Source organism: Eulemur rufifrons, chromosome 2, assembly GCF_041146395.1.
Source record: "Eulemur rufifrons isolate Redbay chromosome 2, OSU_ERuf_1, whole genome shotgun sequence".
Taxonomy (NCBI): domain Eukaryota; kingdom Metazoa; phylum Chordata; class Mammalia; order Primates; family Lemuridae; genus Eulemur; species Eulemur rufifrons.
In genome coordinates, this window is record NC_090984.1 from 117,658,037 (window position 1) to 117,670,464 (window position 12,428).

General features: G+C 45.1%; 1 protein-coding gene across 2 annotated transcripts in view; it reads right to left on the minus strand.

The window, feature by feature from the left end:
* CLMN (calmin) overlaps positions 1 to 12,428 on the minus strand; it is a 100,813-nt gene that overhangs the window by 12,264 nt on the left and 76,121 nt on the right. For both annotated transcript variants that reach the window (XM_069489411.1, XM_069489402.1), the window contains exons 5-8: positions 8,757 to 8,849; positions 6,742 to 6,932; positions 4,564 to 4,757; positions 3,566 to 3,648 (exon numbers count right to left, since the gene is read on the minus strand). In XM_069489411.1, the coding sequence (XP_069345512.1) occupies positions 3,566 to 3,648; positions 4,564 to 4,757; positions 6,742 to 6,932; positions 8,757 to 8,849 (561 nt within the window). The remainder of the gene's footprint in view (positions 1 to 3,565; positions 3,649 to 4,563; positions 4,758 to 6,741; positions 6,933 to 8,756; positions 8,850 to 12,428) is intronic.

Consider the following 12,428-nt stretch of genomic DNA (forward strand, 5'->3'; position numbering starts at 1 on the left):
ATGACAATAACAGCAAAAGGAATGGAGAGGAGGTGTGTAGAATTATACTGTTGCATATATAAAAACATGTAAATATGCATTGTACTTAAAAGTGGTAGTATTAATTCAAGGTAGGTTGAAGGATGTTAAAGATGAGTATTATAAGTCCTAGAACAACTACTAAAAAGATAAAATGAGGAGATGTGGCTACAAAGCCAATAAAGGATATAAATAGACACACACACAAAAAAACTTGAATAATCCAAACAAAGTTTTGATGGAAGGGCAAAGGAACTTAGAACAGATTAGACTAATGGAAAACAATCAAGATGGCAGCTTAAACCTATAGAAATGGATGAAAAATACACTAATTAAATATCAGAGATTGTCAGAATGAATAAGAAACAAGACCCAACTGTATACTGCTTATAAGAGACATACTTTAAATATAAGCACACATACACTGAAAGGAAAAAGATGGGGAAAAATGTATCATGCAAACACTAATCATAACAAAGCTGCTATGGCTATATTCAGACAAAGTACACTTCATGACAGAGAGAAATTTCATAAAAATAAAAGCAATCAAATCATCAAGAAGACACAACAATCCTAACTGTCTATGTACCTAATAGCATAGCATCAACATACATAGAGCAAAAATTGACAGAACTCAGAGGGGGAGAACTAAACAAATCCATCATCATAGTTGGAGATATTTTAACATTTCTCTCCCACGCTAATTGACAGGAAAAGAAGGAAAAAAAATCAGTATGTATATAGAATATTAGAACAGCATATTAACATACTAACAGTGTATTAAAGGATGTCAATTCTTTAACTGCATAAGGCACCTTCTTTTCAAGTGCACATGGCACATTTACCAAAAGAAGCCATATGTTAGGCTACGAAGCTGGGCACAATGGCTGGCACATGGTCAGGGCGCAGCAAATGTTTACTGAAATGAACTAATTCAGCTGAATTATTAAGAACAGTTCACTGGCTGTCTGGATAAGCTGAGAAGTCTCATCTGTATTCCCTTGGGGTTGCACATGGATTGTTTTGCAGTGATGCACCATGTTCTGCAAACCCAGAGGAAGAATTCTTTCTCCAGATATTGTTTCTTGCTCAACCTCTATTTTTCCAGCCCCAGTCTCTGACTCCAGCACTGAGGAGAGATCCAAGTGTCAGATTTGTTGAGTCCTGGCTGTGGCCTTGACTCACACAAATACCGTGAGTTTTAGTTGATTTCAAACTTAATCTGTTTCAAACTCAAACAGATTTAGAGCTCGGGGCTAATAAAAGCCCCGATGGCTACTATTTGGGAATTTAGCAATGGGCTAGGAAAAATAAATTGCAAAATAATAACAATCACAACTGGTTTTTTTGTTTTTGTTTTTGTTTTTGTTTTTTCTGGCTTAAAACAACACGAATTTATTATCTTACAGTTCTGGAGGCCAGAAGTCTGAAATAGGTCTCAATGGGCTAAAATTGAGGCCTGGGTTCCTTCCTATTTTATTTTACTTTTTAATTTACTAATAAAAATTGTATATACTTATGAGATACAATGTGATATTTTGATACATGTACACATTATGGAATGATCAAATCAGAGTAATTAGCCTATGCATCATCTCAAACGCTTGTCATTTCTTTGTGGTGAGAACATTTAACATCTTCTCTTTTAGCTATTTTGAAATGTATAGTATATTATTATTAAAATAGTCACTTTGCTATGCAATAGAGCACCAGAATGTACTCCTCCTATCTAGCTGCAACTTTGTATCTATTGACCAAATCACCACTATTTGCTGAGCATCAGTTGTTGTGCCAGGCACAGTACTTTACCTATCTGTTTATTCTTCATGCAACGCTGAAATGTGGGTAATATTTCCATTTTACAGATGAATCTGATATAGACGTGATCCAGAGAGGTCAAAGAGCCAGCCCAAGGTTACACAGCTGCAAGGGGCAAAACGGGTGTTCCGGCCCAGGAATTCCTCCTTACAAAGTGCCCTGGGGACTGTTCTGTGGTGCAGGGACAGATGGAAAGCACGCACAGTCAGGGCCAGAATAAAAGCCGCAGCGTGGAGGGTCCCGTCTGGCTCTTCTGTACAAAATGAGGCCCCAGTTTCAGCTCTATGTTGTAAGGGACCTAATCGCCTGCACTTTGGAACCACAGAGACCTGGGGCTGAACGCCAGCTCTGTATTTGGTAGCTGTGTCAGCCTGGAGAGGTCTTCAGGCCTCTTTGCGCATCCTTATCCTCACCTGTAAAAAGTGGGTAATGAAACAGCCTCGCCAGATTGCAGGAAAGGCAGGCAGCGCAGAGATACACAGGCACGGCTGTCCCGCTTCGTACAAGCACTCAACTCTTTCTGCTGATTTTTTTTTTCTGTCTAGTACTCATAACCACCTGCAATTATGGTTTTGCTGACTTGTTCACTGTTTCCCCTACTAGAACAAAGCTACACAAGGTCAGGGACCTCATCCATCTGGTTTACTGCCGAGTCCCCTGAGCCAGCAGTAGGTGTTCAGTAAATTAATAACGGATCCAAGAAAAGGCTGCTGTTGTCATTGATACTGTTGGGTGGGAGTTCAACAGAGCCACGACAACTTCTACAATGTCTGATTCTGCTCCCAAAAAATCTCTCACCAAGTATAATCTGGGATTCTGAAAATAAAAAGGTGGTCTTTTGAATGACCATTGGCTTTTGTAATTTTTAACACTGATAACATCTGGTAGACTGCAGACATGTTCCACCTGACATCTAAAAAGCCAGGTAGCCGATCCACATCACAAGTGGGCATCTTTTATAATCTGCACGGGAAGAGTTTGTGAGAGGGGGAACCTCCTGTCCTGCTTTTAAACTGATGTTACATATACAGTTGTTCTCCATTATCCAAAGTTTCACTTTCCAGGGTTTCAGTTACCCACAGTCAATTGCGGACTGAAATAGTAAAGGAAAATTCCAGAAATAAGCAATTCATAAGTTTTAAATTGCATGCCACTCTGAGTAGCATGGTAAAATCTCTCACTGCCCTGCTTCCATTTTGCCTGGGACGTGACTCATCCCTTTGCCCTGCACACCCAAGCTGTCCTCACTACCCACCCGTTAGTCACCTAGTAGCCGTCTTGATTATCAGACTGACTGTCGGGGTATCCCAGTGCTTGTGTTCAAGTCACCCTTACTGTACTCAATAATGACCCCAAAGTGCCAAAGTAGTGATGCTGGCATACTGATATAATTGTTCTATTTTATTACTAGTTATTGTTGTTAATCTCTTGCTGTGTCTAATTTATAAATCATAGGTATGTATGTATAGGAATAAATGGTATATATAGGGTTCAGTAGGAGGTTTCAGGCATCCACTGGGGGTCTTGGGACGTGTCCCCCACGGATAAGGGACGGCTACTGCAATTCCAAAATTAAAATGTGGCTAGGCAATGCTCAAGGGATTTGAGATCAACTTTGATTATTATTGCTAATTACGCAAAACAACACAGCACACTTCCCAGCTTCATATGATGGCCAATGAATGGAAATGTACGGTTTCTGAATTAAAGGTAAGAGAAACAAACATACGGTTTCCAACTCCGGAAAACGTTCTAGAAACTGTGCCACATAAGTCACGATAGACTGCTCATCCGGTGTGTCAACCATGATGTCTGTTAAGAGAGATGTGGGAATTAGCAGGGGACATGAACACACAATTTTTCAATAGGATTCCGGAATGCTTGATCGTGAAGGACCCCGACAATCATTGAGAGTTTTTCTCTTTATTTTCTATTTGAGGAAATTCAGGCTCAGAGAGGGTGAATCATTTGACTGAAATCTCATGGCTGCCTGAGGAACAGAGGAGCTGGGATGTAGAATCCAGGGCTCTTTTCCCCCCAAATTCTGTCCATTCTTCCCTGCTATTTTAGTCCCTTCCACTGTGAGCAACCGGCTCACCGCCGGGTTCATGGGCAAGTATGGTGAACCAGGCACCCTATACGTGGTTCAAGGAGTCCTAGGTCAGCCTAACCCACGTGGACAGCAATTTGACAGAGACAGCCAAACACCTTTAAGAGGCGTGTTCTCTCCTACTCTGTCATTCTGCTGCTGGAATCTGGTTCTTAAGGGAATAATCTGAGATGCATATTGAGCTATATTTAATAAGATGTTCACTGCAATGTGATATATAAAAGTGAATATTTCTGAAACAAGCTCAGTGTCCACCAGTAGTGGAAGAGCTAAGTAAACTTTAGCATGCCCATTACATTGCCTATTTTGCAGCCAATAAAAATATCTAATGAAGACATTATAGCAATATGCAAAATACTTACATCATAGTATAATGTTAAGTAAAAAAAGGCACAAAATTATATGTACACTGAATGATACCAATTATGTAAAAATATAATTAGATGCATAGACATATTAGAAAAATATTATGTGATCTGAATGGTACAAATGTAGGAGACATAAAAATTTCTTCATTAGATTTTTCTGTATTTTCTAAATTTTCTACGTGGAATAGCAGGTGGTACATTTGTAATAAAAATTACTAGAAAGAAAGAAAGAGCAAGGACCACTGCTACCTTCTGGCTCCAGGAGCCTGGGGATGTGCAGGGCATCGTGTGCAATGCTGAAAGCCTTCTCTAGATTTTCTCGTGTGGAATCTTCCAAGGCCTGTTTCATGTCCACCAGGCTGGGGTCGATGGCCTTGATCACAGCCAGGAAAGCCAGCCCACTCCTCCAGCTGCCCGCAAAGTCCTGCACCGCCACGCCATACCTGTAGGAAGACAGCGGCGGCAGCCACAATGCAGGTTAGCAAACAGACGCAAAGGGACCGGGTCGGCACGTGGCTGGGGCTGCTGACCTTGCCAGGCAAAGACGTCCTGGCCCCAGAGCACCCGCAGAGCCGCCCTAAGCCACTCCCATTTCTATTTCCAGACAAGTAGGATACGAGGGTATACATTGTACAAAAAGGCAAAATAGGACCTGTTCCCAAATTCTCAGATACATAAAGGACCAATCTTCTACAGAGCTCATTTTATCAGTGATGCTGAAAACACAGCACACAAGGGTGTGCTATGCAATGAAAACACAGTCAGAAAGACTCAAGTTTGCACCTCGTGGCCTGCTTTATGCTTCTAGTGTGGTGGCCGTGGGCAAGTCACACACCCTCTCTGAGCCTCAGACTCCTCAGGGGTAAAACAAGGATCATCGCACAGTGAGCTTGCCAGGGTGCTGTGGGAAAAGAGAAGGTTGGTCCCGCAAGAACGGCCGTGTCCTGTGGCTAACCTAACGTGCACTGCTGGTAGCCCACAAAAGCCACTCACTAAGTGACAGCTACTATCATTACTAACATAAAGAAAATTATCATTTTAAAAGTGAAGGACAAGAGAGGAGATAATGCTGCCAGGCACCAATTTCCTTTAGAATCCATCCCCTGAGACACCACGGATCTCTCAACCGCGGTCATTGAACTCTTAAAAAAAAAAAAAAAACCCCAAACACCTTTTTATTTAGAAATTGTTTAACACTCACAAGAAGTTACAAACATAGTACAGAGAGTCGCTGTCTGCCCTTCCCCCAGCTTCCTCCAATGATTGCATTTTACATTACTAGGGTATATTATCCAAACCCAGGACACTGACATTTGTCCAAGACAATTATCGATTAAGCTATAGACTGTATTTGAATCTTACCAGTTTTCACATGCCCTCCGGCTCACAGCGGTGGTGTATAGATTCATGGAACCACCAGCACAGTTGAGACATAGAACTGTCCCATCACCCTAAGACACCTCCTCTCCTTTAGAGTCACACACCCCCAACCCTAACCCCTGGCGATGAACTCTCTTTCGGCTGATTTATTTCTAAACAACATTTAATGATTGTTCGCATTTGTCAATTCTAATCCACCATGCTCAACCCCTCAATCAAAACTCCAAAACTCTCTTCCACCTTTTATTTCCAGATGCCGGGGAGAGGGGAACCCAAACTTGTGCTCATGAAGGGCTGGCACTTGCAAGGAGCTTTCACAGATTTTATTTCATTTCATCCTAACTATTCTGGAAGGCTGTGAATGATAAGTTTACCATTTTGCAGATGAGGCTTAGAGAAGTAAGTGATTCAGAAGGATCTCAACCAGTCTACACGCTGCAGAGCCGGGGTGGCCCGAGTTGGTGTCGTTTCCACCACGCTGGCCTGGCCCACCTGCCCACCGCCCAGGGCTGTCGGCCCATTATAGGTAAAAGTAAAGGGCTTGATACAAAACTGCTGACATCCCCTGCTGCTGGCGTGAACCAAGCAGGGCTGGAACTTTGCTCCAGTTCACCTGTCTCGCTTTTGGTAGGTCAAACCTTGAGTATGTTACTGCCTTAATTATTATTATTATTATTATTAAAGTAGGTACAGACTCTGGAAGATACCCTGAAGCTTAATAATAAATATGTGCATGTTGTTAGAATCCCAGAGACACGCCCAGTTGGGGAGTTAACATGAGAAAGCCCCTTTGATTCTTATTCAAATCTTCTCATCAGCTTTCTGCAAACCGTTCTGCAAAGCACATTTTTTGTGTACTGTGCAAAAACTGAAAAATGCAGTGCTCCCTGTTATGACAGTCTATATGAAGTGACAGGCACACACATAACTGGCTTCTTAATAAATATTAATTCCCTTTTTCTTTGCCCCCCCCGCCCCCTGGGAAAGGTATACTCTTCCCTCTGCCTGAAAACAGCTTATTAAGGTGGGAGAGAGGCCGCGGCTTACTTCCGTGTCTTCCTCTGCACCCACGCCAGCAGGGTCTTGATGGCCTTCCTCTGGTCTTTCACTGATATCGCCACACTCCTCTCCGTGGTGGGTGTGGGTGGGAATGACGAGTCTGAGTCTGTGCCCCCTGAGCCGGGTGACAGGCTGGAAGATGGAGAGTTTCTGCTGAGGTTGCCCGTGAGCTCCTTAATCTGAAAGGAAGAATGGCATTTCAGACGCCAGCCATGAGTGACCCTCCCAGCACGCGGACCCTGGCTGGAGGGATCGGCCAACACGGAATAGGTTCTCCAGCTGGAGAAACCCTGTCTGATGGCTGTGGCTGGCAGTCACGCAGTTACACTCTTCGGGAACCTCATCTCCGGGAGTCTCTCCCGCTCTGGCCAGCCATGGCACATAGATCTGGCTGATCCGACTCCGCCTGCCCCTCTCCGCTCACCTCCTGTCACTTCCAGAATGCATCATGCTCTTTCCGGCCGCATGGCCTCTGCTCAGCCTGGTCCTGCTGCCTGGATGTCCCTTCCCTCCATCTTTGAACTCCTATCATGGGGATGTTTGTGGGAAATGCAGAACCCCAGGCCCTACCCCAGACCTACCTATAGAATCAGAATCTGCATTTCAATACCATCCTCGGGCAGTATGTATGCTTAGTCAGTTTGAGAAGAACTGGTGTAGTGGGCTCCTACTCATCCTTCAAAACCCAGCTCTGGTGTCACTTCCTCCAGGAAGTTTTCCTCACTTCCCAGCCCCTGCTCATAGCTTGATGGTGGCCTGCACCACAGAGTTCTACAATATGGAATCGAGACATCTGTGATCCTTGAGCGTCATGAGGGCAGGGCCTTGTATGTCCAGTACCTGGCACCTCAGAGAAACTCAACAGACATTTATTAATACTAATACTAATACATTTATTAATACTAATTAAATAATATTAATTCATTTATTAAATAAATGAATGAAGCTCTAAGGTGGATTTAAGGTCTTGACTTTTAATACATTTTCAGGATGTTTCCAGAATCTTCCAAGGAGTTTAACAACAGACATCAGTAATGGAAGCCTGTGTATAACACTGTCCAGTTGACAAAGGGCTTTTACATGAGGCTTCTCCCGACGTTCACCACATAGTATGATCACTGCTCCCATTTCACAGATGTGGAAACCGAGGCTCAGAGCGACAGCCTTTGTTTGTTTAAATTCAAGGCTCACCCGGAAGGAAATCTGTTATTTCCGAACCTTGTTTGTGCTTGTGCCTCTCCAAGATGCACACGGCGGCCAAAAGCCGGAGCAAATCATCCCCACGTGGGCCCTTTTTACTCTTGGGAGGGCAAATAATGAACCAGGGTTTTCTGTTTCGAAAGAGGTTTTAGAAGATGAGGTATCAGCTCACCCTCCCAGTCAGGGAAACCGTACTTGGGCACAATTTAAAACACCACCTTCTTATTCCAAGCACAGACCCAGTCCTTCCTCTGTAGAATTTGCATTTCCAGACACAGGCTGAAGTTGCAAAGGAGGGAACATCAGGTCTCACCTGTCACATGCTCCTCTTCCTAGGGTATCTGTTTTAAAATCTACATCTTTTTTTCTATTTATTTTCATTAGATTCCCACTGGTCAAGCCCACCTAGGGCATCTAGTACAGGCTCTTCAATCGTCTCTAACAAGCACTCGAGTAATTTTAGGAAAGTAACTCTACCAAGTTCAGTTTTCAGTCTGAAGTATTTCCCCAGTTCTTGTGACACTTTAGAACAAAGGTATTTTTCAAAGAAAATATTTAACTCTTCAGATCCTAAGAGGATGGATATTATTTTCTAGAAAACAAAGCTCACACCACTTTTAAAAATCACAGGGACCCAAACATTTGAGCAACCAGATTCCTCTGGAGCTTTTTCAGTGACTAGAAAGGACAGAATCTGCCAGAAACTGTTTCACTGCCCGCCTTGATCTGGCCCTGCTCTGTTCTGTCGGTGTTCAGCAGATTTGAGATAGTTACTATGTGCTACAGAAAGGAAATTATTTTACCTGGAAGAAGAGAATTATGTTCCATATCAGCCCAAGAACCAAAGAGGGGTTGCCGTCCGCTATTTCTGCTGCATCGATGCTAACCAGTTTTACCTGCAGGGAAGCAATTTAGGAGCTTAAAGGGGGGTGTCCAGGGAGGTTGACACATGGTATTTTCTGGTGCGCCCACGAGCCTGTTTTTCTTGCTTATCCTGCCACGCTCAGGGACACTCAGTATGCAAAAGTATATTTAATGAACAGGTACGTAGTACTTACCCTGTGCACACACTATCCCAAACTCCTTCAAGTATTTAAGCAGTTCACCCTCACAACCACCCTATAATGTAGGTACTTCTATTATCCCTACAGTTCAGGTGAGGAAGTTTCAGAGAGGTTAAATAATGTGCGCAGGGTCACACAGCTAAGAAGGTTTCAGACATTCTTTTCCAAGACAGATGGCAAATGCCCAATCGGTCTGCCTGCTACTCTAACGCCACCAGACCTGGCTTTAGCACGTCCTTGGGATAAACACAGAGCAAAAACGTGCAGTCACGGACTGTGGATGGTAGGTCTGCTGCTAATTAGAAGTAGTGTGCTGGGTAAGGTTTATACCCAGGGTTTCTGCACCATTACAGAATGTCCTGCTAATTGGTTACAATGTGCCTCGTGTAGAAAGCCTGAGGGAATTACCTATATATTGAACTATGTTCTGACTGCGGAATGACTCTCTCGGAAAATCCCGAAGGCCAAGTTGGCCCCCAGACCAGCAGCATCAGCATCCTGTGGGCGCTGGTTAGACGTGCACACTCTCCCTAGACCTACAGGACCAGGACCTCTGGGGGTGGGGCCCAGCAATTTGCATCTTAACAAGCACCCCAGGTCATTCTGATGCACACTGAGGTTTGGGGATCACTGCCTTGGGTCATCATTTCATTCTGCAAACAAAGTCTAAGTACTGTCCATAGACCAGGACTCCGCAACCCCCTCCAGAGACGACCAGAGAGTAAATATTTAAGCCTTTGCAGGCCACAGCAGAAGAAAATCTCACATTTTCTTCTTCTTTCTTTAGAACTTTTAAAAATGTATAAATCATTCTACAGGGGGAAGAAAGGAGGAATAAAGTAAGTCAAGACATACTTTCAAATCCACACAGCAACATTCTGCCTGGGAGACTCGGGAAAGAAAACCGGACAGCAAGCATCTCACGCAAACGCTTTTCTTTTTCCTGCACTTCTTTCCTCCCTCCCTGCCCCTCATGGCTCTTTAAACTGTTTGACACCAGTCTCTGATCCCATCAATTTGTCATGAGTTTCTGACAACACCCATCGGTCAGGCCTGGGCTCACCTAATCGAGGGAGACGTCTGGGTTTCCTGGCTGAAGTCTGTTTTGCCGGCTGATGCCAAGAATCTAATTCAGACAACACAGGCTCATCACCGGCAGGTTGGAGGCCAGGAAGGAAGTTGTCAATATTGCGAATAACACAGCCGATCAAGCTCAGGTCCAATATTCCAGCCACATTCATCACGAGCACACGTCCTGCGTGATGAATCACTTGCCAGCCTTGGGCCTGCTTATCTCCTAAAGCCCTGCCTCTGACAGCGCCCTCCATTGCTGTGGTTTACCGAACACATTCCAGGCCAGGGGAATCAAAGCCGTTAGTCAGCTTGATCATCCCGACTTGCGCTCCCACCTGGAGGAAGCCCACATGGCAGGTGACAGCTGTGGCCCTCCGAGCTGAGGTTCCAAAGTGAGAGAGGGACGGAGCTGCCTTGCAGGGGTGCCATAGATATAAAGGTGCACCATCCCGAGAGGGGAAAGGGGAGGGCTGGGCAGGGAGCAGGTGGCTCCTGGAAAGGCCACTTGGAGAATAAAGCACTCCCCTGGCCACAGGTACAGAGAGCCTGGCCGAGGGAAGGTGACGACTGCAGGTGGTGGTCCAGGGCACCAAGGAGCAGATATTCCCAAAGACCTCGCCTGGGGTGCCCAGACTCTGAAGGGGGCGAACAGACAAGTTAACAGACTTCTCAAGAGCTTCAGGGACAATGTCTTCCTCTTCGTCTTCCTAACTCAGCTGGTTCTGCTAGACTGAAAACAAGTGGACCAACTGGTGTGCGGGAATTTCTTCTCCCTCTCTGTGCCAGCGTGTGGCCAACCTCAACCGGGACAGGCCAGTCATTCCTCAACAACTCTCTGAGGTAGGTTTTGTTTTTATCCTATTTTACCAATGTGGAAACTGAGGCCAGAGAATCTGCATGGCCTCAGTTCCTGGCAGTAGGGGATGGGAGGCAGGGCTGGGAGCAGAGGCAGCTATGCTCTGGGACCGGCCGTGTTAGGGCAGGGCTGTCGGTTTAACTGACTACAGGTGGGGAGCCTTTCCATGGACAGGGGACGGGCTTTCCTTTTAAACAGCTGTTTTGAGATATAGCTCCCATCCCGCCCTATTCACCCACGGAAAGTGTACAGTCCGGCGGTTTTCAGTGCATTCACAGATACGTGCAAACGTCACTTCGATTTTAGACCATTCAACCTCTCTAAAAGAAACCTCAGCTGACCCTTCAGCTGTCACTCCTCATTCCTCATCTCCCCCCAGCTCTAAACCACCACCAATCCACTGTCTGTCTCTAGAGACCTCCCTGTCCTGGACACCGCGTATGAATGGAATCAGATGATTAGCTGTCCTTTGTGTCTGGCGTCTTTCACTTAGCATGTTGTCAAGCTTCATCCATGTTGTAGCAGGTGCCAGTGCTTCACTCTTTCTCAAGGCTGAGTAATACGCCATCGCACGGAGAGACCACATTGGATGATCCAATTGTCCGTGGATGGCCATGTGGGTTGTCTCTGCCTTGTGGCCACTGTGAATAGTGCTGCTCTGAACTGTGATGTGATTATTGGCCACCACCATCTGAGCCTCCTCCCATGTCTGGGATCCAGGCTTATCAGCCACATGGTCCTGTCCAGGTCTTTGAATCTGGACATGTGACACTGAGATGATGACAAAATAGAAAGAGTTCCTTCCCCAGGCAGTCGTGGGGCTGCAGAGGCAGTGGGGCTGTGCCCACGCCGTCCCTCCAGAGGGTCTCTGCGGTGGTCCTGGGGCTGAGCATCCCTACATTCTGTCCCCGGTTTCCCGGTCTTTCAAGTCACCCTGTGAGCTACTCAGAGTTTTTTCAACAAATTGCTTTTCTGCTTAAATCAGCCAAGGTCAACTTCCGTTACCATGAAGAACCCTGGACGATTCACGCTTTATGATGAAGTTTTACTGTACGTGCCTACCTGTCAGGTAAGCTGGGTTTTTTTTTTTTTTTTAAACTTAGATTAATGGCAACAACTAACAAAAGGGGAGTTTTGGAACGTCACCCTCTTGGGCCACCTCTTCCCATTCATGAAGGGCATGAAGCAGAGTTCCAGACACAGAAAGAGCTCACTTAGGTCTAGAAAGTTAGCATCAAGGAAAGGGGAATTTTGTCATTTTTTCCTCCTGGCTCATTTAGCCTTCTTTCCCCTTAGCTTCTCCCATATTCTAAGCTCCAAGAGAAAGTTTTACACTCTGACATGCTCACCATCCTCTTAGTCAAGGGAATGAACAAAACAATGTCCACTAAATTCTAAAGATCTGAGAGCCAGTCAGCCGCTCGGCTCTTTCCGTGGCTGAACATTCATCAGCGTTTTAATCCTGATGGATCCAAGGGGGT